Source organism: Equus quagga, chromosome 7, assembly GCF_021613505.1.
Source record: "Equus quagga isolate Etosha38 chromosome 7, UCLA_HA_Equagga_1.0, whole genome shotgun sequence".
NCBI lineage: Eukaryota > Metazoa > Chordata > Mammalia > Perissodactyla > Equidae > Equus > Equus quagga.
This window is the reverse complement of record NC_060273.1, coordinates 14,448,484-14,474,176: the sequence shown is the minus strand read 5'-3', so window position 1 is coordinate 14,474,176 and position 25,693 is coordinate 14,448,484. Positions and strand designations below refer to the sequence as shown.

General features: G+C 50.4%; 1 protein-coding gene across 17 annotated transcripts in view; it reads left to right on the top strand.

Moving 5' to 3' along the window:
- The window catches only part of SYT17 (synaptotagmin 17), a 105,658-nt gene that overhangs the window by 69,035 nt on the left and 10,930 nt on the right, over positions 1-25,693 (top strand). For 2 of the 17 annotated variants that reach the window (XM_046668460.1, XM_046668469.1), the window contains exon 8: positions 9,312-10,685. The exons of the other annotated variants lie outside the window; for them this stretch is intronic. In XM_046668460.1, coding sequence (XP_046524416.1) covers positions 9,312-9,508 — 197 coding nt within the window. In that variant the 3' untranslated portion in view covers positions 9,509-10,685. Of the gene's footprint in view, positions 1-9,311; positions 10,686-25,693 lie in introns of those variants that run through there. 17 annotated transcript variants of the gene reach the window in all.

The following is a 25,693-nucleotide window of genomic DNA, read 5'->3' as shown; positions in this document are numbered from 1 at the left end:
GGGTTTTGGTCAGAGAAGTTTAATTCAAGGAGAGCAAATAGTAGGATCAGGCCCCTTTCTATAATCCAGCTAAGCCGCCAATCCCGCTGGTATTTTGATCTGCATCTCACACAGTGGATCTAACCTGACCGACCGCACACGAGAATCACCTGGGGAGCCTTTGAAGACCCTTGGCATCCAGTCTCCAACCCCTAAACCAATCAACAGAATCTCTTGGGATGAGATCCAAGCACTGGCATTTTTAAAACCCTTCCATTGGGGCCCGCCTGGTGGCACAGCGGTTAAGTGTGCACGTTCTGCTTTGGAGGCCCGGGGTTCGCTGGTTCGGATCCCGGGTGCAGACATGGCACCGCTTGGCAAGCCATGCTGTGGTAGGCGTCCCACATAGAAAGTAGAGGAAGATGGGCACAGATGTTAGCTCAGGGCCAGTCTTCCTCAGCAAAAAAAGGAGGATTGGCAGCAGATGTTACCTCAGGGCTAATCTTCCTCAAAAGAAAAAAAAAAAGAAAAAGCCTTCCAGTGATTTGCTTATTTGTGATATTTCTCCTTTCTTTTCTTTTTTCCAATCTTTTTTTTTTTCTCCTCAAAGCCCCAGTATATAGTTGTATATCCTAGTTGTAGGTCATTCTAATTCTTCTATGTGGGATGCTGCCACAGCATGGCTGTTTGAGCAGGTGCATAGTTCTGGATCCGAACCCGTGAACCCCAGACTGCCAAAGCAGAGTGCGTGAACTTAACCATTCGTCCACGGGGCCAGCCCCCTCCCTTATTTTCTCAATTATTTCTCAATTATTTTAGAAGATTGAGGGGGGAAGATTTGATTAATTATCCCTCTAAAGCTCCAACAGGTGTCTTGTAACTAGCTCTGAAGACGGCTTAGTGAACATTTCCCCCCAGCCATGCCAGCATCTCTGAAACAAATGTACAAAGATGATCCTCACTCGATGTCTGAATTTTGGTTCGTGTAAAAACAAGCTCATTACATTACAGTCACACTTTTAGATGCTTCCTCCTAGACGCTGTGGTTCACACGAAGATCTGAACGTGACTCTTCAACCCATCTGTCGCCTTCATAAACGCAGGCTCCACGGGGCTCAGTTTCCACACAGGGATGTCAAGAAGTGGTCCAGCTGTGGTCCAAAGGAATTTTAACAGAAATCAATCTTGACTTCTCTGTCTTGAGGAAGGAGAAAGAGATCTAATTCGTAAGCCATGGCTGCATTTCTCAGAAGCGCCTTCCCTGACTCCCCAGTTTTCTCTCACCCTGAATTCACTCTGGAATGTTTTCTCCGTCAAGCTCCAAAACTCTCTCCAGCTCTGTTGAGGTGATTTGGCCTCCCCCCTCCTCCCCAGGTCTCACGTCTCTTGTCTCTTTCCCTATAGATCCACATAGCCTCTCAGGTGTCAGTGGCTTTCCTTTGGTGTTGGTGGCAGTGGTGAATTAAGTATTAATGAAGGGAAACCGCAAAACATAACCCTTTTCCCTTAAGGCACCGTTTCTCAACCTCAACACTCATTGACATCTTGGGCCAGATAGTGCTTTGCTGTGGGGCTGCGCTGTGCTCTGTATAATGTTAGCAGCACCCCTGGCCTCCACCCACTAGATGCCAGTAGCAACCCCCCTCCCCCAATTGTGATGACCCAAATGTCTCCTGACATTGGATCAGATTTGGGGGATAACATTGGCCCCAGCTGGGAACCACTGCATTAAAGGAATTCAGCAGTTCACTCTGAGCCAGTATTGCCTGTAAACCTGGGCAAAAGGGGGCCTCTAGCCCGGACCTCGTGCTTTCAATGGGGTGAGGAGTCTGAAGGTAGGGAGTCTAGAGGGTCAAGGAGACCTGCCCACCTGGAGTCTGCATCTTTTTTCTAGATCACCTCCGAGGACTGGGGTCCCAGAATTTCCCACCCAGTGACCCAAGCCTGTTTCTAGGCGTGCTCAGGGCTGTTGCCAGGTCTACCCTCGGGAAGGCAGGCCGTGATGCCAGTGTGACCTCTAGACCCAAGGAGATAATAATAGTATTTACCTTGAAGATTGGGTTGTTGTGTGGCTAAAGTACTGTATCAGAAGTCCATAGAACAGGGGCTGGTACGTGAGAAGCGCTATGTAAGTGTTAGGTGCTACTGTTATATTTTTCACATCATTAGTCCCTAAACGGAAGACAGCTTCCTTGTCTGCGGCCCTCCTGAAGTAGCAGCCATCCCTTCAGACGCCGGAGGCCAAGCCAACCCTGCGGGACCATAGAGAGCTGGTGCGAAGGTCTCTACCGTGACCCCTTCATGAGGGATTGCTGAGGGCCTTTCCGACCCTTGGCACCTCTTGCCTCACATGCCGGCTTGAGGACCTGCCTCCCCTTCAAACACACACATACAGTATATTTCTACTCCTAATCTCGTCCTTGTCATATGTCAGAGTCAGTGGAAGGGGGAATAGGCGAGACTTCTCTTCTTTTTGAGATGGGAGGAGAAAGGATGCTGAGCTTTGGTTTCAATTTCTACCGTGCCGCACGCTGGCTGTGTGACCTCTGGCACTCAACCTCCCAACCCCTCTGAACGTTTAATTCCCCACCTGCAAAATGGGGCGATAAATAGTACCTTCTCGAATAGGATCGTGGTGTGGATTAAGCCAGAAAATGTATATAAAGTACTTTACTCTGTGCCTAGTGCACAGAACTCCAGATTTGGTATTGCTGATTTTTAATTATTATAGAACTGTTATCTAAATTGTCATTATGACTGTTGGAAGGAAAAACGTGGAGAAAAAAAGTTCTGTCCAAGCAGCTGCTGTGAATGACATAATGAGCCAAGAAAGCTTGAAAAACATCATCCTTAAGTCATGGACGAAACTTCTTAGAACCAAAGAAATGTCAGAGCTGGAGGGGCCCTTAAAACCTACATATACTGGCCCATTGTATAAATGGGAGGACTGAGGCCCAGGAAAGGGATATGATTTACCTGGTTTTGAAGAGAAACCTGGAACAGCTTCTAGGTTTCAGAGAGAAGCAGCAAAAAGAGGGAGTGCTATAGTTTGAGGAGGTCTTGCAAAAGTTGCAAAGAGGATGGGTACCACCTTTGTTGGGGGGTGTCAGAGCTGGCCTGTGGGGAGGAGCGGGGAAGAAACAGGGATGTATAGACTGGAGCTCCTCCAAGGGCATAGATAACTCAGGAACATCCTGATGAAGTGTGGGGACCCCTCCGGGATGAGGAATTAGGGAGGACCGTGAAACAGCCCAGGATGAGTTTCGCTGGCTTAGGTGCAGCTTTTCAGAAATGGGGGAGCCACTCAACCCAGCATCCCAGAGGTGGATTGTGTGGGACAGGGATGAGGTGGGGTTCTGGCCATGATCTGGGGACAGCCCTGCACTGTGCTGTCAGCCTTGAAGCTGCCTATGGGGCCATCCCCTTGTGAACCAAACATGCAAAATGGGGAGCTGTCGAGTCTGCTCCCGTTGGTAAAGATGGAGATTTTTTTTTCCCTTTGAATTTGCAGTGTTTATCACACCCACGCTCTAAGTATCCAGTTTCCCTTCCAGAACTGTCTGCCTTGGCAAACTAAATTAGCAGCCAAAAGAGTTTAGCTCTTGCGGGGAAGAACAAATTCACTATTACAGAAAATGTCAACATGTGAAAACCTCAGCTTGCCCCTGACACACTCGGGGCGCCTAGATTTTCACTGCAGCCGTGAGTGGTCTCCCCGTACCACTCTGGGTCTCCCCGGCTGTAAAATGGGCCAGTGAGAGCGGCTGCCTTAGAGCAGTGGTTCTCAGTGGAGGGGACGTGGGTCATGCTCCCAGGGGACGTCGGGCGATGTCTGGAGGTACTTCGGGTTGTCACACCTGGGACTGCTAATGGCATCTAGTGGGCAGAGGCCACAGTTCCTGCTGAACATCCTACAGCACTTGGAACGGCCTCCAAAATACAGACTGATGTGGCCCCCAGTGGCAGTGGTGCCACCAATGAGAAACCCCACTCTAGAGGGTTGATGTGAAGATTGAGTGGGTTAATCCACGTGGTGTGCTTAGCCCTGGGCCATACACATGGTGGGTACTTAACGAAGCACCGTCACCCTCTACGCTCCTTCAAAGTCGGGTCCTGGAGCCCTGGGGGATGCCCCTCATCATGCTTTGTTTTCACCAGTTGTGTTTCTCTAACCTGAATTGCCATGGTGACTGGTGCCACAGAAGCAGACAGGTACATTGGTAATTCTTTAGAGATAAGTTGAGTCTAAAATTCCAGATGGGATTATGTAGGGTCTGTCCATGCCCTGTGTGAGGACAGAACTGGGTGTTGGTGATTCGCCTGTCCCCACAGAGGGCCATCCTCTGAGTCTGTGGCCATCAGGTGCTTGAGGGTGAGAGTAGTGTGACAGGTGACAGAGCATACTCCTGGGGACAGTGGCTGCTCCACTCTGTAGTCATCGGGGAAGAGCCACTAAGGGGGTTTTGTGTGTGTGTAGATTTTCCACTTACTGAATGCTTTTCCCTTAAACTTAAACAAAGGCTTTAAATTTTTAACTGTTTTTGATAGAAAACATTTCGCACCTCCTTGGACCCGTTAACCGGAACACTGAGCTTTCTTACTGATTCGAGTCATAATTATAAAAATACAGGATCACATGGTGCATCTCCCTCAGCTCCACGAAGGAGTAACGGGTTGCTGCCCCTTCACCCAGGGGCCCCGTTCTTGGATCTGTCGAGTAGTCACAATGCACTAAATTAATTTAAATCGCTCCTGGTGGGGAAAACAGAGGACCAGGTTTATTTGAATCGCGTCTAAATCCATGAAGAGTAAAGAGGTTCTTAGAGAACATGTGAGGAGCCCTCTCCATGGGTTTTGGGCACAGACGTTGTGACATCTCTTCTGACTGTTCAGGTGCCTTTTTGTCACTCTGGATTGTACAGGTTGTCAGGAGGTTGCCTCCAGACGACTGGGGCGCGTTGGAGTATATCCATTGTCCAGTTGTATACTAGTGACTGCGGTAAACTGGGTCCCCCATGACAGCCAGTGGGGATATTTGGGGGTGCCTGACAACAAAATTTCTAGATATGATCATTTCTAAAGAGGAGGAATGTAGGGATCTGGCTATGAGAACGTGCCTCCTTTACAGGTTATTTGTTGCAAATACTGTGAGTTTTATCACCAGCTGGCTCAGTGACTTGGTATCCTTATCTATAAAGTGGAGGGGGCGGGGTGTCTGGCCTTCTGTCTCTGAGCCCCATTCTGGATTCTCTAAGTATCCAGTCAATTCCCTATTCTCTCCAACAACACACCCCCTAGGAATTTAGTGATGGCAAATCTTGATATTCTCCCAGGCAACTTTTATGATAGAAATTAATTCGTCCTATTCAGCTTCAGCTTATTAAAATTTGCATTAAAACTTTTTGGTTTTTAAAGGACTGATGAGATTGCCTTAACGTTACCCAGTGACTTGTAAATACCAGAGCCTGCCAATTAACTCAGATGGCCGTGGCAGCCACTGCTCCCATCAAAAAGGCTGAGTCACTGAGAAGCTCCCGCCTTCCAAGGGCCGGATGACTCAGCAAGCCCAGTTACTTTGCAAATTGGGATAAGGAACGTAGGATATTAGACTTCCTTTCGTTCTTTTTCCCCTTCTGGTGATTTACATGTGGATTCTCTAATAGGGGCTTATTTTTTCCTTTGTTTTCTTTCCGAAATAACATGTACTTGTCAGAAGTTCCAACTGTACACACTTATATAATACAGAAAAGGGGAAGTGCTTTCTTGCTTCCCTCCCTAGAGAGAGCCACTCTTTACACTTTGGTGACCATTCTTCCAGAAATTGTTCTCTATTCTATTTATTAACCTTTTCTTACACAAAAAGAGATTGTGTTTACCTATACGGTTTTGCAACTTGATTTTGTGCGATATGTCTTGGAGGCTTTTCCATTTCGTGTATGTAGGTCTGTCTCATTTTTATATTTAGGTCTGTCTCATTTTTAGCCGCAACGTTGGTTTCCATGGTATTGTTACATCAGAAATTATTTAATTAGTCCCCTCCAGTCTCAGTCTGCGTGCCTCCCAAAGCTGATCCTACGACAATGACCTAGGTGCATATAGGCTTCTGGGGAGGTGAGCCCAGGAAACACTGATAAGAGAGTTGGGAAGTGAGAGAGGAAGGGCCAATCTGGGACGTTTGATGAGTGGGCAGCTGCAACTTGGGAGGTGCATCAGTTCAGTGATCCTCTGAAGGACTCGCAGAACTCAGAAAAGCCCTTATACTCATGGTTACAGTTTATTCCAGCCAAAGGACACAGATTGAAATCAGCAGAGGCACGAGGCATGTAGAGCAGAGTCCGGGAGAACGTGGGCGCCAGCTTCCAGGGGTCCTCTCCCGCTGGAGTCGTATGGAGAGCACTTCATTCTCCCAGTAACAATGTACGGCAGCACGCTCAGAGTATTGCCCACCAGGGAAGCTCACTCAAGCCTTGGTGTCCCGGATATTGAGTGAGGGTGAGTCACACAGGCATGGCTGACTGTCCGAGTCGCTGACCCTAGTCTCCAGCCCCTTCAGAGTTCAAGCTGCTATTGAGTGGCCCAAGGCCCCCACCACAAATCACACTGTTAGCATTGACTGGCGTGGCCCCGGCAGGGAGCTGTGGGCGCTCATTGTAGGACACCAGCCACGGAAGCTTCCGGCAGCCTCCGGAGTGGGCTGAGGGGTTGACAGGGCACCAACAGCCTCGACCACACTTCCTCACGGACATTTTTCTTATTTCCATCTTTCATTCTCACAAGCAATGTTCTAGAACAGGGATATGTCAACTTCTCTGTAAAGGGCCAGATAGTAAATATTTTCAGCTTCGTGGGCCACACGGTCTCTGTCGCAGCTACTCAGCTCTGCTGCTGTAGCTCGAAAGCAGCCATCGGCATTAGGCAAATGAGTGAGTTTGACTGGGTTCCAATAAAACTTTATTTACAAAAAACAGGTGGCAGGCCAGATTTGGCTTAGAAGCTCTAGTTTGCCCACCCCTGCGATGGAGAATATCCTTGTATGCATATCCTTGTCTATTTGCAGAGATAATTCTATGGGATAAATTCCTAGAAGCAGAATAGCTGGATCACGAGTTACGATATTCCTATCTAGAGCAGATACTGTGAATCTCCCCCAAAAGCGGAACCTGCTTCCTCTTTCACCAACAGTGCATGAGAGCGTTTCGGATTTCTTTTCTTAAAACTCTTTTCCCAACGAAGCAAAACCTCTACTCATTTACCAGGATGTTTCTGCATTTTCAATTCTGAGCTTTGAACACGCAGACGATGATAGAATGTTCTGCCCCCAAGGGGGAAAACCAAATGAGGCCTGAAATGGCATCCTAAATAGCATCATGCTTTAGATTCGAGGCCCACAGAGAAGGGGACTCTGGTAACTATTTCTCATTTGGTGAGATCAACCCTTACGTTGCCTAGCAGGCGTGGTTCAAGAGTCCCAAATGTTACCTCTTCGAAAAAAAATGTTTTTCAAATGCATCAGAGAGATCCTTAGCAATTGCCTTTATTAAGCAAAGATTCCATTCCTAATTTTTCCCTTCTGAAAGGGATTTTCATGGAAACGAGGTCCACCTGTGCATACTGAGCACTTGACCATGTGTACAAAAAACATACACGGTCCAATTTTTGTCCACGGAGCTGACAGGTACGGGACACTCTTGTTTTGTTTTTTTTTTTTTGAGGAAGATTATCCCTGAGCTAACTACTGCCAGTCCTCCTCTTTTTGCTGAGGAAGCCTGGCCCTGAGCTAACGTCGTGCCCGTCTTCCTCTGCTTTCTATGTGGGACGCCTACCGCAGCATGGCGTGCCAAGCGGTGCCATGTCCGCACCGGGGATCCAAACCGGCAGGACACTCTTGATTGAGACAGCATAGCATTTCACTTAGACTAGTTCACCCACGTCTTTTTGGTTTTTAGACACTTGATGGGCTTTTTGTTTTTGCACTTTTCTTTTTTTTCCCCCATTTGTATCATTTGGAATTCTTGATGTGAACCCCACAGGGGAGAACAGAGGCTCGTTAGCATTCCAGCTCTGTGTTTGGCTGCATAACGTAGCTGCTTTATCTGCTCATCGGCGTCCCTCCTGGGATCCAGCCCGCCTTTGCTCGGCTCACGCTGGGTGAATCTGTGAGATTTCCCATTCTGTAGTCCTTCATTTATAACACAGACGCAGGCTGCTTTCCCGTTAGCGAGATGGCATGCCTGGACTACCCCCACGCAGATAAAGAATGAGGCGGAACTCGGCTGGGAAGATAAATCAAGCTAACCATCTCATTAGGCTTGAAAGACACAAATTAAGCTTGCACTGGAATGAACAGAGAAGCCGTCCCCAAAAGACATGCAGTTCAATAAGGGGTTTAAGAAATGGCCACAGCCATGTCTCTCGGGAAACTTGCGTCCGTTGCCTGGAACAGAGGAAACATGAGGTCTCTTTTATAAAAGGTCATCAGTGAGAAATTTATGATCAAAAAAGCAGTCTATTATTGAGGGGCTGCGCTGTGTGCTGACAGAGGTAAAGTACTGTCAAGATTCCTATTGAACCGACAAGGAAACTGAGTCTCAGAGAGGTTCCTTGACTTGTGTCCGGGTCCCAGAACCAGTCAAATGACAGAACTAGAATTAACCTAGGACACCTGGTCTCATGGCCACAGTTTAACCTCGTGGTTCTTATCCAGGATGAATTGGCCCCCCCCCCCAGAGGTTGTTTGGCCATGTCTGGAGACATTTGGGGTTGTGACATCTATGGAAGGGGGTGCCACTGGCATCCAGTGGGTAGAGGCCTGAGATGCTGCTAAGCATCCTGCAATGCACAGGCCAGCCCCACCACAAAGAATGATCCAGCCCCAAATGTCAACAGTGCCATGACTGAGAAACTGGCATAACCACTCAACTGGACTCCAATGATGGCAGACGCTTCCACTAGAACTATCCAGCTGCTGTGCCCTGTAGGCAGTGTGGTCAGGCTACAACACCTAAGTTTTAAGTTGAATATGGCAGAGGGAGCAGCTCTCTGGCAGAAGGAACAGCCAGTGCAGAGGCTGGGAGGCCGGAGCATGCCTGGCCATGGTGAGGGACAGCAGGAACCCCAGTGTGACAGGAGCGGGACTCCTGGGAGGGTGAGATGAGGGAACGGGGGAATTCTCACCATTCAGAGAAACAGACAATGACCTAGCAGCGAGGGCCCCGTGTTTGCAGTGGAGGAATGTGTAGACTAACGGCCTCTGTCTTGTCCCCGCCTCCCTGTTCTGTACCGCTGCTTCCGCTTGCCTCCTCCCCGCGGCACTCGCCCCTCTGGCTCCCTAGTGTTCGGCCACAACATGAAGAGCAGCAACGACTTCATCGGAAGGATCGTCATCGGCCAGTACTCTTCGGGCCCCTCCGAATCCAACCACTGGCGACGGATGCTTAACACCCACCGCACGGCCGTGGAGCAGTGGCACAGCCTGAGGTCCCGGGCCGAGTGTGACCGCGTGTCTCCCGCCTCACTGGAGGTGACCTGAGGGCTACCGGGAAGGCAACTTTCATTTGTTGGGAAAAAAAAAGAGAAGAAAATTTAAGACAGAAAAAATGTGTCGTATACCTGTTACATCCACACCTGCATACACACGCACAACACACACACACGCATACACACACACACCCCAAATCCTCTCAGAACTAAGAGGAAGCTGATCACAAAATGACCGCCCTCAATGAGTGAGGCCTGAGAACTTTCCGGAAGCCCCATCCATATATGTCACGAGCTGAGTGGGCTCTGCTGTGAGACTCACTGACAGAGCTTGCTCTTGTTGATACCCCTGCCCCAAAATGCACTTTGAACTTTCAGGCCAGAGAAAGGGCCTCCCTCAGGGTGCCAACCTCTGTCAAGATGAAATTTTCCAAGAGTTTGGCCAGTATGTGGAGGCCCGATCCCCGCGCCCCAAACTCACACCCGCTGGGTGTCTTCTGAATGGGCTGCTGTTCCCAGGGGTTCCCCAAAAGTGTAAGTACTCTGTCTTCTCTTTAGTGGACATGATTAATAGATTATACTATTTGGAAAAACCAAATGGCAACAAAAAATATTCCAGTGTGAGAAGCTTCCCTCACTTAACTGAATTTGTCCTTGTGTTAGCTTATTCCTGGGGACTCCCTGTGAGTACGTATGTGGATGTTCTCGTGCGTGTGCCCTCACAGGTGAACATGTGTGTGCCGTGTGTCCTCTTGGCGAGCAGGGCGGTGGGCCAGAACCTCAGTCCTGAGCGCTCCCTTTTCTCTGCCTCTCCTGTCAGTGAAATTTCACCCAGGGTCCTCCTGTCTGTCAAGGCCCCACCTTCAGTAACAGTAGCGCATCTGTATGTCAAATAAATAGAATATCATAATAGAGCAAACGTAACACTTTTTGACCGAATCATGCTGATCGTGACTCACAGAAAACCCGCAAAGGACGGTTATGTGGATTAAAATGGCCACCGCAGCCACCCCACCCCATCCAAGATGCTCTCCTGACTTGTCACACTCTGAGGACCTTTCTGTGTTCGTGTGTGAACCAAAGTCATTTCTCTCTAAGTGCTAAGGAATTCGTGTAGTTAGAGTAGATCTCTCTGTGTCGGATGCTTCTGTATCTTTTCCCACAGCATATTGTCTGGCATAAGGGGGAGCGATTTGTTGAAATTAAAGATTATTTATTTGTGCCATGCATTCGCGTTATCTTTTTCTTTATGAACATGGGGCATCGAGGGTGCGAGGGTGTCTCGGTCACTGCTGCTGTGTAATGACCATCCCGATGACTCGGCGTGCTGCCATGGCATGAAGGTCAAGGGGGAAAGGCAGGAGGGCTGGGTTGGGTGACGCTTCTCAGGAGAGAAGGAGAGAAGGCATTTTCCCTCTCTGTCACATGGCTCCCTTACCGTGATGGTACAGAAGACGATAAAAGCCTGAGAGAGGGAACAGAATGAGGGAGGACGGGGACCTAACAGGCGTCCAGGACTAGAGATGAGGTCATATCGTGACTGGGCCCATGGGCTTTGGGACCAAAGAAGCCATGGTTCAAATCTCAGGCCCACCACTCCCTGCCTGTCTGCCCTTGCACAAGCCACATACCTTCTCTGAGCCTCAGTTTCCTCATCGTCTTAATTAGGATTCCTCAAAAGCAGACCATAAGGCAGGGGCCTGGGTGCAGATAGTGTAGTTGGGAAATGACCCCGGGGAAGCATGAACGGAAGATTAAGTGAAGGAAAAGAAAAAAGCAGATAAGAGCTGCATTAATTACCTCTGTGGGCAGCTGGGGTTCTGTCGTGCTGGGGACCCAGGCAGAATACACTTGAGAATTATCCTTATGGGGAAGCTGCGGTATTTGACTACTCACCCTTGTTCCTCCGGGCCTGAGGGTTGCCCCTGGAGGCACAAAAGGGCACTTTAGGACTGTCCTGCCCGGGCTGAGAGAGCTTCCGTAGCACCAAGAAATCCCCGGGCAGAGAACGAGGTGCGTGTACTCCATCAGGTGTGCAGTCTCCGTGCACGTTCCCGGGGAACTTGACTGCAGCCGCAGGGGAACTCGGGCGGACTGAGGGGCAGCAACCCACGTGCGAGAGGTTCTTAGTCGCCTTTTACAAATTAGGAGGCCAAGGTTTAATGAGATTAAGTGGCAAGTGAGCAATAGAGCTGGAATGCCAGCCCAGGCCCATCCGACTCCAGAGCCTGTTATGAGCTGAGTTCTGTCCCCCTCAAGATAGATATGTTGGGGTCCTAACCCCCAGGACCTCAGAATTTGACCTTATTTGGAGAAAGGGTCTTTACAGAGGTGATCCAGTTGAAGTGAGGTCCTCAGGGTGGGTCCTAAATTTGCCTGGTGTCCTTATAAAAAGGAGAAATGTGGGCACAGAGACAGACACGCACAGACAGGGTGCAGAGACACGGAGAAGACGACCACCTCCAAGCTAAGGAGAGAGCCCCGGAACACAGCCTTCCCTCGCAGCCTCAGAAGGAACCAACCTGCCGACCCCTTGATTTCGGACTTCCGGCCTCCAGAACAGGGCGACAATGATGTTCTGCTGTTGGAGCCACCCAGTCTGTGGTGCTTTGTCACGGCAGCCCCAGGAAACTGATACAGAGCTGGGGGGCTAAGCCCCCTGCGGGGCTGTCTCATCTGAAAGGAGGGTGACAGTTCTTACCCCATGGGCTTGAAGCAGGCATTAGTGGCAACAATGCCTGCAAAACCTGAGCTTACCGTCCTCGCTGGCTTTCCACCTAGGCGCACATCAGGCAACGTTTGCTGGCTGACCAGAGGGAACAGTAGGAGGGCAGATGTCAGAGCCGTCCGCGTCTCCAAGGAAAGAGTTTGTCAGGAGAAAAGGGAAATGCGTTGAAAGGTGAAGAATGACTTGGTTTCTATAGAAACCTGGGCCCAAGGTGCCCTATCGTGGGCCACCCATTTGTTTCAAATAGCGTCCTCCTCCTCCTCAGCTAGGAGGTGGGAAAGGACACGCATGGGCCACCTACACGCCCTCTTTGGGGTGCGGAACCCGAGTTCAAAGGAAGGAGGTGGGGGAGGAGGGGTGGTGCGAAGTTTTAAAGCCATGTCTGTTTTCCCAGGGCTAATCCTTGAGCCCTCTCATCTCTTGAGACTCCAGAACCCCCCCAGGATTCCAGTCTACCCTCTGGGACCTGCCACAAAGTACAGCCTCTGCCCGGCCCTGCTCAGACGTGATGGGTCCCAGGGCGCCATTTGGGGCACTGATATCTCGCTCCCAGAAAGCGGGGGATCGCTGCCAGGGAGAGGAAGGAAGATTCACTTTTTTCTTCTGGGTGGCCTGTCTTCCACCGCCAGTGGGATACCTGACCTTTTTCATATTCAAGAATACCGTTTAAAATAACTCAAGAATGATCACCGCTATGTAAAAACTAACAACTTACACCTAAAAAGAAGACCGGAAGGCATTGCCCTGAAGGTTGGCAGGGGGATCCTTTGGGAAGCTGTTTTTCTATTCAGCTGGATGTCTTCCTGTACGGTGTGTTCGAAGGTTCCATGGCGATCCATTGGTAGCTAACATGTCTTGAGTGCTTACCGTGTGTCAGCCGTTGACCTAAGCACTTGTACGAGGGAAGTACTGATCTGAGGCTTAGAGAAACTAAATCAGTGCGGTCCCACAGCAGCAGGTGTGGAATTTGAACATGGATGTAGCTGAATTGAAAGCCATGCAATGAACTAGCCTCTACTATCCCTTTTATGATGGTGGTAAGGGGACAGGGGGCTTTGTTTTATTGGTAAATACATGATATTTTTAAGGAAGGAAGGAAGGAGGGAAGAAGGGAGGGAAAGACAGAGGGAATCGTCACTGAAACCCCAGGCCACCATGAGCACACTGTGTGTGTGAGTGTGTGTATGTGTATTTGGGGGTGCAGGGCAGTAATACCATCACACAATAAATGCAGCTTTAAGAAGCCAGAAAATACATACTGTGTTACAAAGAGACTTCTACAACCTTCAAATGACAGCAAAGACCATATTTGTCAAGTGAGGAAATTGTCTACTGTCTGGCCAGTCAACTTGAGGTCTAGAACAGGGGTTAAGCAACTGTGGCCCATGGGCCAAATCCGGCCCATTGCTTGTTTTTATAAATAAAGTTTTATTGAAACCCAGCCGGGCCCATTCCTATAGTCTGTGGCAGAGTTGAGTAGTTGTGACAGAGACCAAGTGGCCTGCACAACCTAAAATATTTACTGTGTGGCTCTTTACAGAAAAAGTTTACGTTGTAGTTATGGAGGATAAGTCCAGAGATCTAATGTACAGTATGATGACTGTAGTTAATAACATGGTACTGAATCCTGGAAATTTGCCAAGAGAGTAGATTTCGGGTGTTCTCGTCACCAAAAAAAGGTGACCATGAGAGGAGGTGATCTGTTAATTAGTTTGACTGTAGCGTCATTTCACTGTGTATATGTGTATCAAATCATCATGTTGTCCACCTTAAATATATACAATTTTTATTAAAAAATAGAAGTTTTTAAAAGTTTGCCTACCCCTGTCTAGAGCAATGCTTCATAAACTTTAATGTACCCAAGACCTCCTGAGATTTACTCAAAATGCAGATTCTGATTAAGTGGGTCTGGGGCGGGGCCAGAGATTCTGCATTTTTAACAAGCTCCCAGGAGATGCCGTGCTGCTGGTCCGTGGACCACGCGGGATTGAGCACATAACAAATACTTTGTGTGTTTTCATCCGGGGATGGCATGAACTGATTGACAAAAACCTTCAGCCATCACATATCAACACAGATCATTAGGGGGGTTATTTGCCAAATCAAAAGATCCTCCACTTTTGAAAGGATTTCCAGTGGCCTGCATCTGACAGCCCCCCTTCTCCCCACCTGGTACGGGCACCCTCAGAGGGTGTCTGATTTCCGTGACAGCAGGGGTCTCCACAGTGCAGAGCACCAGATGATGGGGAGTAGGCAGAAAATATCCAGACTTTCTTCTATATTTATATTTTGCATCAACCTTTTAAAAGCGTCAATTTTGGGGGAGAGGTGTTTTATAACAGACATGATATATTAGTCCAGTAAGTAGTACGTGCACATCACTATAAATATATAATACATTCATGTGCCGCATCACAACGTTTCAGTTTACGACGGGCTGCAAATACGATGGTGGTCCTGTAAGATTAGTACCATATAGCCCAGGCGTGAGGTGGGCTGCATCATCTAGGTCTGTGTAAGTGTCCTCTGTGATGTTCGCTCGATGATGAAATTGCCTAACAACGCATTTCTCGGAACGTATCCCCGATGTTAAGCGACACCTGCCTGTAAGTGTATGTCATTGATAAATAAATAATGTGCATACTCTGGAGTGTGCCCCAGCACAAAGTTTGGAGGCAGCTGGTAGGCATGAGGCGTGCTGCCGGCTGACGTTGGGCCTGGGCTGTGCTCGTAGCCCGGGTCAGCCTGGGCATGCTTTCATCCCAGGGCCAGCAGGGCAACACACGCTGTGTGGGCATGAGTTAGGGTATTCCTCGAAGTCAGAGCAGCGAGTGTTCCAGAGAAAAAAACGAGTGACCAGGACACGTTCGAGTCCCCCTAGTGAATGCCAGGGGCACTGAGTGTCGGGCACCTGGCTGAGTGCAGGGTGGGGAGTGTGCGAGGGGACGCCAGGAAAAGGCTTGCTCCGGATCCGTGATAATCCTAGCAAAAGTGCCTATCATTTATTCAACTCCTGCTACTTGCTAGCATGGATGGCAGATCATTTCATCTTTGTGAGGTAGGTTCTGTTCTGATGCCCTATTTTATCAAGGAGGAAACAGGCTCAGAGAGGCAAAGAGACTTGCCTGAGGACGCACGAAATGGACAGAAAAGACTCCGATTTTGAGAGGTTAATTCTCCCTCAATGCAATGGGATCCCAAGGAAACACCAGCGGGTTTTAAAACATTTAAGTGTGAGCAAGCCACGCGCTAGAACTCTGCACAGGGATGACGTTTGCTCCTCTTTGTCGAGCGCTTACTCTGTGTCGAGAACTTTCTACTGGCGCCTCCTCTAACCCCCAAGAGACCCTGAAAGGTGAAAGGAAAGGAGGGGAGGCTGCCCCACGGCGGCCAGGGACCCCGGGGTCCGGAGGCAGACGGGGTGGCCTGGGAGAGCCCGCGCGCAGCCCGCCTGAAGGGGGCGCCCTTTCTCAGCCCCACGCCATGGTTCCCATTGCCCCGCCAACGAGGGCTAAGGCTCATCGGATCTTCAGATTTTCGACAGAAGGCAGAAGTCTGGACTTACCCCTAAAATCTCCTTACCTGCTGGGACCGGCTGGGATGTGAGCTGCGTTCTCATCCCATCTTACAGAGGGGGAAACTGAGTCTCAGAAGCGCGCGCACGCCCCGTGGCTCCGAAGCAGGGCTGCAGGGTCTCCGAGCTCTCCGAAGGGGCTGGCCCGGGGCCGACGCTCTGAGCTGTTTCCAGCGGGACAGAGAGGAGGGAGCAGAGGTGGGAGGGGAGGAGAGGGGAGGGGGAGGAGACTGGGGTCGCCCAGCGTGTCCTGAGGGCTGGAGGCCCCGCCTGCGCCCGGGAGAGCAGTCCTGGACCCCAGCTCCCGCGGAAGGGCCTCTCTCCAGCTCTCAGGCCCGGAGGGGGCTTTCTCCCGGCTCAGGATGCAGAGGTGGGGGCTGTGGGCCGCGGCCGCCCTGACCCTCCTCTCTGCACAGGCCTTTCCGCAAGCGGACATCAGTATCAGCCCAGGTGAGCACAGGGCCCAGGGCCGGGAGCAGGTGGAGAGGAGCGCGCCCCACAGACCCTTGAGGTGCTATCAGTGAGGCCTGGCTGCCGGCGCTGCAGCGTCCCTTTTGGAGGCCTGGGGCTTCAGAGGAGCTCAGTTTCTTCCTCTCTTCAGTGGGGAAGCTGGGGTGCTGACTCTGGGGGGCCTCATCTGCGTTGGAAGAGTCCCGAGTCCAGGAAATTCCTCGTGGCTGAGGATCTTGCCTGTCACCTCTGCCATGAGGGTTCTTTCCAAACGTTGTTTAAAAATAAAATAATGGGGCCGCCTGGGTGGCTCAGCGATTAAGTTCGCACATTCCGCTTTGGAGGCCCGGGGTTCGCTGGTTCGGATCCTGGGTACAGACACGGCACCACTTGGCAAGCCATGCTGTGGTAGGCGTCCCACATATAAAGTAGAGGAAGATGGGCATGGATGTTAGCTCAGGGCCAGTCTTCCTCAGCAAAAAGAGGAGGATTGGTGGCAGTTAGCTCAGGGCTAATCTTCCTCAAAAAAAAAGAAAAGGAAAGAATAATAATATCAATAACAACTATTAAGATTTACATAGCCCTGACTTTGTGCCAGGGACTGGGTTAAGCACTTTTCATATGTGGATTTATTTAATCCTCGCAAAACCCTGTGGCAGAGATATTGTTTTTATCCCCACTAGAGTAAAGCTCATCATGAAATCCTCGTAAGATTCCCATCAGGCCATGTCATCGGGCTGGTAGAGTGTTGGGGTGAATTTAAACAGTGGGGTGATAGGGTTGCCAGGTAAATTTGAATTTCAGATAAACTATAAATCATTTTATAGTATGTGTGTCCCAAATATGGCATAGGATGTCCTTATGCTAAAACTTATGTGTTGTTTCTCTGAAATGCAAATTTAACTGGGCATCCTTTTTTTTTCAACCTGGCATCAGTCGTGGGGATGAGTATAGTCTTGGTCCATTTAGGCAAACCTCAGGGCTCCAGTTCTGTCATAAACTCTGAGTGTCTGTCTCAGTCAGCCCGGGCTGCTATAACAGAATACCGCAGCTGGGCGGCTTCAACGGGAATTGATTTCTCGCGGTTCTGGAGGAGGGCAAGTCCGAGATCAAGGTGCTGCCTGAGTCGGTTCCCCCAGCGAGGGCTCTCTTCCTGGCTTGCAGATGGCCCCCTTCTCCCTGGGACCTCACAGGGCGGAGAGTGAGAGAGAGTGTGTGCTCTGGTGTCTTCCTCTTCTCATAAGATCACCAATCCCATCATGGGGGCCCCACCCTCATGACCTCATCTAACCCTAACCACCTCCCAAAGGCCCCGCCTCCTACCATCACCTGGGGGCTAGGGCTTCGGCATACGAATTCGGGGGGACGCAGACATTCAGTCCATGACAGCATCTTTGCATCCTTGCTCTTGTGCCTTGGTTTCCTCATCCATGCAGTGGGTGAGCAGGAGGGAAGCTGGACAAAATATCCTTGAAGGCTGCCTTGGATGTTCCAAAGTCTTGCCTCTCTGCCCGGCGTGTGTGGGAAGGGCCTGAGGCTGAGCTGAGAGGGAGAGAACAAGGGGAATCCTCTCCCTCACTGGCTGGTGCCTGTGGGGACTCTCTCTGAGCTTCAAGTTTCCTCCCCTGGAAAGTGGGGCTAATAAGGGGATAATAAGCCAAATGTTTGAGGATCTTCAGCGAGATCATGCAAGCGAGGCACTGAGCACCCGCTAAGCCCTTGAGAAATGGGAGTTCTTCCTTTTACCACTTCTGCCGCTGTGGTGCTGACGTTGTGATAGAATTGACCGGGAGACAGCTTTCTCTTACAACAGAAGACCCCCAAAAAGGCACATCCAGAAAGCTAGCCCCCCGCCTTACCCCCCACTACAGATAAGGGGACTGAGCTGGCTCCAAACCCAGCAACGGTGGAGATCTCATGGTTGGCACTGAAGGACGGGCCCTGGAAATCCATTTGGCCCAACCTTTCCAGATAACAGCCGTGGAAACTGAGGCCCACAGAGGCCAAGTGACTTGGCCAAGGTCCTCACCCGTCCAGGCCATAGTTGTGCTGTCCCCGGGCTCCCAGCCTGGCAGAAAGCCCAGCTACAGCCCCAGCAGACAGATCCTGTAGGGGAAAATGATTTCAACCCAGGAGAGAACGCGTGAGTGTTTGTGTGCTTGCATGTGTTTAAGTGGGCGTGTGTCTGACTGTGGGTGAGTGTGAGTGTGCATGTTGCTGTGTCGGGGGGGCTTGTCTTGGTGGGCCTTGCAGACTATGAAGGTGGGTACACAGCCAGAAGCCCTCCGTATGGAGAGTGGGCCTGGTTTGTCTTCTGGGTACCCCCAGCCTTTAGGTGCGAAGCAAACAGGGCATTGGTCATTCCGTCATCCATCCCACTGCTCCTGGCCTTTAATTACTCACCCCTGAGCATGCAAACATATGCAAATATATGCAAATAGTGCGACTCAGCCACACCCCCAGATCCCTGCATCCCCAGCCACATCCCTTTAGACACTTCAGAGAGACTTGGGAGAATTTAGCCAGACTAGATCCTTTCCCCAAAACCTTCTCTCTGAACCTGGCTTTGATCACATGGTTTAAGTGGATTCACGCAGGAAAGCCGCTTAGAAGAGAGCCTGGCGCCTAGTCAAAGCTGCGTCAATATTTGCTATTATGACTCTTCAACCGTAACCATCAAAAAGTGTTCTTTCCCTGCTCCGGAGCCCCAGAACTCTCCGCCCAAAGGAAATTCTAGCCAAGTGTTCTGAGGCTCAGGGTCACTACTGCAGGGCTGCAGGGGTGGGGGGCGGGGAATCGGTCAAGTTCCCTAGCCTCTTCCTCTCCCCTCTGAGAAGCTGGCCTTGCTCGCTCCGCTCTGGGAGGATTCCAGGGCCCAGGCTATCTCTGCTGTAATAATATCTAATGTTTATTAGGATGCCTACTGTGAGGCAGGCACTGGCTTCCCTGTGAAGTAGGCCTATCATCACGCCCATCTTACAGATAAGGAAACTGAGGCACAAACTGCGGAGTTTCCAACTAGGGCCATCTGACTCGAATCCAAGCTCTTAAGCTGGAGCACAGAGACCCAGGGAACTGCACCCCAGCTTCCTACCATCCACCTGGGAGTCTGGATCATAGAGTCGGGTCCTAGAGCGCCCTGTGCACGTTCTGGCCCACTCCCCACCCCTCCTCGATGATCACAGAGCAGTCGGAGTACTTCTAGAATATCTCCTAGGAGATGAGGACCCATTGCCATGTGTGTTGTGTGTTCCTCCCTCCAGGCTGTGAGCAACTTGAGGGCACAGACCTCAAGCCAAATAGGCACCCAGGAAACGTTGAATTGTTTGCTCACTTAACTGTTGGTCCTGGCTGGGGCTGCCCTAGACTGGGAGACCGAAACAACAGACATTTATTTCTCACAATTCTAAAAACCAGGAAGTCCAACATCAAGGTGTTGGCTGATTCGGTTCCTGGTGAGGACTCTTCCTGGTTGCAGACAGGCACAGAGACAGAGAGCCCTGGTCTCACTTCCTCTTCTCATAAGGGCACTAATCCCATTGTGGGGCCCCACCCTCATGACCTCAGCGAACCCTAATCACCTCCCCAAGGCCCACCTCCAATACCATCACGTTGGGGAACAGAGCTTCAGCGTGTGGACGTGAAGGGGGACGCGTGCGGTCCACAACACTGTTAAAGCTGATGTTTGATGGATTGTCTTACAAATGAGGAAAACAAGACCAAAAGAAGATGCTTTCCGGGGGCACTGCAGTGCTTAGGAATTTCCGAGTCCCTAGACCTGAGTCTCACGCTGACACCGCCACTTGCCAGCTGTGGGAGCAAGTGAATGGACCTCTCTGAGCCTCAGTTTCCTCGTCTGTAAAATGGGGCTGATACTGATACCCCCCCCACCAGGTTGGTCTCAACAGTTACGTACTAACCCCCCGATGAATGGCCACTGTTAGTCGCAATATAAGAAATTACCCAGTGCTGTTTCCTCCGTGTCGTGTGGACACAAGAGCTGCCCAGAGACGGGAGAGCAAAGCTCAGGCGTGAGGCTGGGGACCCCCAGTTCTGCACAGCAGAGCCGGGGCCCACTGGAGGAGGACGCTCTGCGGTGGGATGTGCCCCGGAGAGACAGCAGCAGTGAAGGCCATGAGGGCTTCCTGGACCCTGGGAGACCCTTTCCTTCGACCCCCTGAGGCATCTAGGGCCCAGTGGTCGGGGTAGGGGGCCAGATGTGGCCCCCGGAGCCTCCCCTTCTCCTCTCCTGGCTGGCTCCCACGGCTGATCTGGGCAGGAGGCAGTGGGGTGGTGGTTTGTGGGCAGCTGGATTGGGGCCAGGGAAGCGCGCAGCCAGATTGAGTGGGAGGGTGACAATTTATTCTTTTAGAAAGAGAGAGAAGAAAATGAGCCCCGAGCTCCACTGATGTGTTCTCTTTCCTTAACAAGCTCAGAGCTCCCAAAGTCTGTGACTCCCACTCCAGCTGGTAGACCTTGGGGGGCCTTCGGTGCTGCTAATTGAGGTAAAAGACCATGGAGTTTGGCCTCCTGGTTTCCAGAGCAACAAGCTCCTTTGAGGCCCTCCTTCCCCTCCCCGCTTCCTCTTTCACCTCCAGCCTCATCTCCGTCCTCCTCCTCCTCTGGAATTCCCGGCCAGGCTGAACCATTTGCAATTCTCCAAATGTTCCCTTCTCTCTCATACCTCCGGGCCTTTGCACATGCTGTGCCCTCCACCTGGAACGCTCTGTCTCTGACTCTTATTCATCCTTCAAGTCTCAGCTGAGACATCACCCCCTCCAGGAAGCCTCCTGGATCTCCAAATCTGGGTTTTTGTGCCACTTTTACATGCCTCCGTGGCAACATCTTGTACTCTCAATCCATGAAGGGAACTCTGGTGCCCTGACATAGTCACCCGTGGACTCCTTGAGGACAGGGTCAAGGTGGCCACCAGTTCAACTAGGGAGAGCAGAGGGCCAGACAAATAATTAGCTTCCAAAATAATTTGGCGGCTGCTCCCTCAAGTTTTTACCTGCACCACGTATGTTCAAAAATTACATATTAATGACATCTTTATTTCTGTGCTTATTTTTCTTAATGCTGATCTCCATAGACCATAAGACCGCAAGGTCAGAAGCCACCTCTTTGTCGTTTGCCACAGTATCTCCAACATATCCCAACTACCTGAGACCACGTAGGTGCTCTAATAAAACTTGTTGAATGACTAAGAGAACGAACAAAGGACCAGAACATCAAGACTGAGACGAAAGGAAATGGGCTTAAATGCAGCGGGAATCTCTAAATTCGGTCAGGAGCCAGACAGCCTGGCTTCAAAACCCAGCCCTGCCCCTTAGGAGCTGTGTGATCTTGGGCAAGTTACTCAACCTCTCTGTGCTTTGGTTTCTTCGTGTATCAAGTTGCGTGTATGCAGGGGGTGATTGTGATACCTACCTCAGAGGATGTGTGAAAACTGAGTGGATTGATGTGTACAGAGCACTCGATGCCTGCTCAGGTGAAATCTTTGGTGGGGCTGGCCCTGTTGAGCTATAGAAATCCCTTCACAAGAGACACACATTAGCAAAGGCTGGATTGGGGTTTAGGTTGATGAAAGGCCTCTGAGATCCTTCTCTTCCAAGTTTCTAAAATCCCAGAGGTAAAGGAGGCGGAGGGTGAGGTCCATCGTCATCCCAGTGCCAGTCCTCGTCTCCTTTTTGCCTCCCCAGGTCCCCCAATTAAAGGCCTTTGCCTGCCCAGGTGGAAAGGGGAGTAATTGAGCAGTGACCTGTCGCAGCCCCATTTTCTGGTGTGTTTCACCCCAGGCATCCATAACCACCGTTTGCTGGGTGGAGAGAGTCAGAAGGACCAGGAGTGGGGAGGGGGGATGTAGGGAGCTCTGTGGGGTCACACCTCAGAGAGCTTGTTTTCCACACAGGGACTTGCTTGTGAAATATCCACCAGATTTAGGACCCCAGAGACCCTTCGGAGTCTCCCCTCCTCCTCTCCTGTTCCAGCCCCCTTCATTGAATTGGTTGTTAATGTCCCCTTGAGTGAGTGAATGAGCCAGTGATTCTGCAGGCCCCATCCTTTGGTCTGGCTCACTGCTGACTAGCGCTTTCCAGGCTCACTTACACACGAATCACCATCACCGGGGAGTCTTGTTAAAATGCAGATTTGGGTCCAGGGCGGGCCCTGAGATGCTACATTGCGAATGAGCTCCATGGTGATGCTGATGCTGCTGTCACAGCATCCTTGTGCTGTATGATCTGGAAAACCCTGGCCGGTCAGCCTGCCTTCGCCATCCTCGAGTCAGGACACACAGATGGTGCACACGCCCTTCTCACCCACTGTCCCCCAAAGCGGGCAGTTGCTCCAAAGAAGCAGAGTGCGATTCCCTAGCAGGTATTTATTCATTCAGAACTAGCTATTGCACACCTGCCATGTGCCAGACATTGACCGAGACAGGGTTAGACCAGCCCCCAACAAGACTTCACTCGGGCGTGTGAAAGGTGGGGTGTCGGGGCCTCTAGGAGCCGTTAGCAGGGGCTCCTGCCTCGTCTCCACGGAAGAAGTCATCATGCAGCTGAGACTCAAAGAAGAAACAAGAATTGGCTGGAGGCAAGCCGAGGGAAATATCTGCAAGGACCTGAACTGGCATTTGAGAAATGACAAGAGTTTGAACGAATCTGGAGCATATTGTGAGTGACGGGAGATAAGCTTCGGAGGAGCCAGGCGCCCAGGTCCCAAGGGCGGTGGGGACTCGGGAGGGCGCCAGTGAGATGAGATCAGGTTGTTGGAATGATCCCTCTGGGTTTGGAAGGCGAGATAAGGCAGAAAGAACAGCTAAGTGGCAGCTGAGAATGTGGAAGGGAAAAAAGGAACGAAAGAAACGAATTAGAAAGATGCTAGGAGGTGGAACAGACAAGTCACGAAAATTGATTGGATTCGAGGAGCGGGAAAAAGAGGAAATAAAGATGATTTTTGGTAAGTATCCAACAATGCTAGACAATTCTGGCCAATTCCAGCCAATTCTGTCTAATCACGAGTCTGTGTATGTGTGTGTGTGCGCGCACCTCTGTGCCTTTTTCTGGGGAAAGAAAGGGACAGTGGCTCAATCAAGAGAGCTATGCTATAGTATTTCATGTCAAATAAAACACATAGATGGAGTAAATGTAATGGGATATTGTGGGCTAGATCTGGGAACAGAAAAAGAAAAAACTGGTGAAATGCGGGTAAAGGCTATATTTTGGTGAATAGTATTATGCCCATCTTAACTTCCTAATTTTGACAAATGGACCACGGGAATGTTGATGTTAACATTAGGGGAAATGGAATGAAGTGGCTACGGGAACTCTCTATACTATTTTTGCAATTTTTCTGTAAATCTAAATTTATTCCAAAATAAAAAAGTTAGTTTTTTGAGGAAAAAAGTGGAAGAAAAGGAAAAGAGATAAAAGACAAAAAGGGTGGAGACTTCCAGATCAGATAAGACAGTAAATTCGAGAACACAAACCTCTCCTCTATAGACGTGCGGAAATGCCGGGTAAATGTTTGCAAACATCCCTTGAAAAATTAAGCTGTGCTTCCAGAAAATGAGGGGGGTGCCCAGGAGCCAGAAACCAGGATGAGAATCAAAGCAGGGCGCACGTCGCTGGGGGGCCCTGGGGGGGGATCAGCCTCCCTCCTGCAGAGGCTTGGGTGTCGCATCCACACGGGAGGGAGATGATGGCAGAGCCATCTGAAGCGAGGAGTTGAGACGGCGACCCTCTCATGGAGCAGAGACCCGTGAAGAGCTCTGCTTACGGGAAAGGTACACCAGGGGAAAGAGAGAGAGCAAAGAGTTTGTCTGCTTCATCCTGAACTCGGGGAGGAAAAGGCAAGACGTCCCTTCTGCAGCATTTTTTGGTGAGGTCTGCACCATTAAATTTAAACACAATGTTCTAGCAACGTTGCCAGTGCTTTAAGCGTTGGGTTTATGAGAGTAATACATTTTAAAATTAAAATCAAATTAGAGAAATAACCCAAACTTGACTTCTAATCAGTTGTGTAGCCTGTGGCTTAATTTTTGTTAAAGAAAATACGGATAAGCTGAGAAATGTGGATATTGGCTGCGATGTTTCGTGTTGCTGACCTCTGGGGTTATTTCACATTTGTGGAGTTCTGCCTTCCGTCTCAGGCAGGCTCTCTGTTGACATTTGGGGTTGGAAAGCTCTTGGTTGTGGGGGGCTGTCCCGTTCATTGTAGGATGGTTACCAGCATCGCTGGCCTCTACCCGTTGGATGCCAATAGCACTGCCATCCCCGTTTGTGACCACCAAAAATGTCTTCAGGCATTGTCCACTGTCCCCTGGGGGTCAGAATCGCCCTTGATTGAGAACCACTGCTCCAGGGTGACCAAGTGGAGGAGGTCTGGGATGTAGCACTTTCCATTTTTTAAAACTGGGACAGTCCCGGACAAACCGGGATGGTTGGGCCCCCCTACTTTCATCTCTAATATGAATATTTAGGATGCCACGTAATTTTAGGATGGGTGGGCGTGGGGAAAGTGGTTTAGCACCAGCAAATACCATCCTCCTGGCCCATTATTCTGGCCAACTCCGGGACAAGCATGGCCAAGTTCTCAGCAATGAGCGTCCCTGGTTACAAATGATGGGTGGAAAGGAGATGGAAATGATTCGCCGCTTCTCGTCCATGCAAAGGGGGAAGTGCTCCAAAAGTAGACCCCAGGAAGAGGTTCAGGTGACTCTGTCTGTGTAGCAGGCAGTGCTGAAAAGTCCCCACAAAGAGCTCAGCCACACTCTGAGTTACAAGGGGTCCGTCAGCCCTCTCCACGTGGAGGCATTGTCCTCCTAGACCAATGATCTCAACTGAGAAGGGTGGACACCGAGCTCCGGAGGGGGTCAGGGACAGGCCAGGGGTCCTGAGCCCTCCTAACTCTGCAAGCAGAGCTCTCTCCCTTTGCCATGTAGAGAGGGGTTAAGAGAGCAAATTCTGCATCACTTCGGATAGCAGCGCACGTTGAAAGACAGCTGGCCGGGACTGACCACGAGGGGTGGGACGAGCCAGGACTGACCAGCTCAGCTGCCTGGCATGGGGAAGGCCTGGTTCTAATCAAATGGGAATGCCCAATGGCTCTGATCAGTGATGGGAAGCGTGGCCTGGAACTGCCTGCTTAGCATAAGTCTCTTGATTAAAGGAACTCTCCCTTTCTTTCCCCAGAAAAATGCACAGAGGTGCATGCACACACGCGCGTGCACACACACACACTTTCAATTCTGCATTTAATTTCAGGGGTTTCACTGGACCCCTGAAGCCCATCAACCCCGTTTATAAAACCCTGAGCTAATCGTTAATAATCATACGATTACAGAGCAATCCATATATGCCACGTGCTCTGCGAATTTATTTGGCCCAATCAATCGGCCAGCAACCTCATGAAGTAGGTGCTAAGGACTATTAACCATTCTCAGCCCTGTTGATCTCCCGTGATGAGACATCAAGTGGACTTTG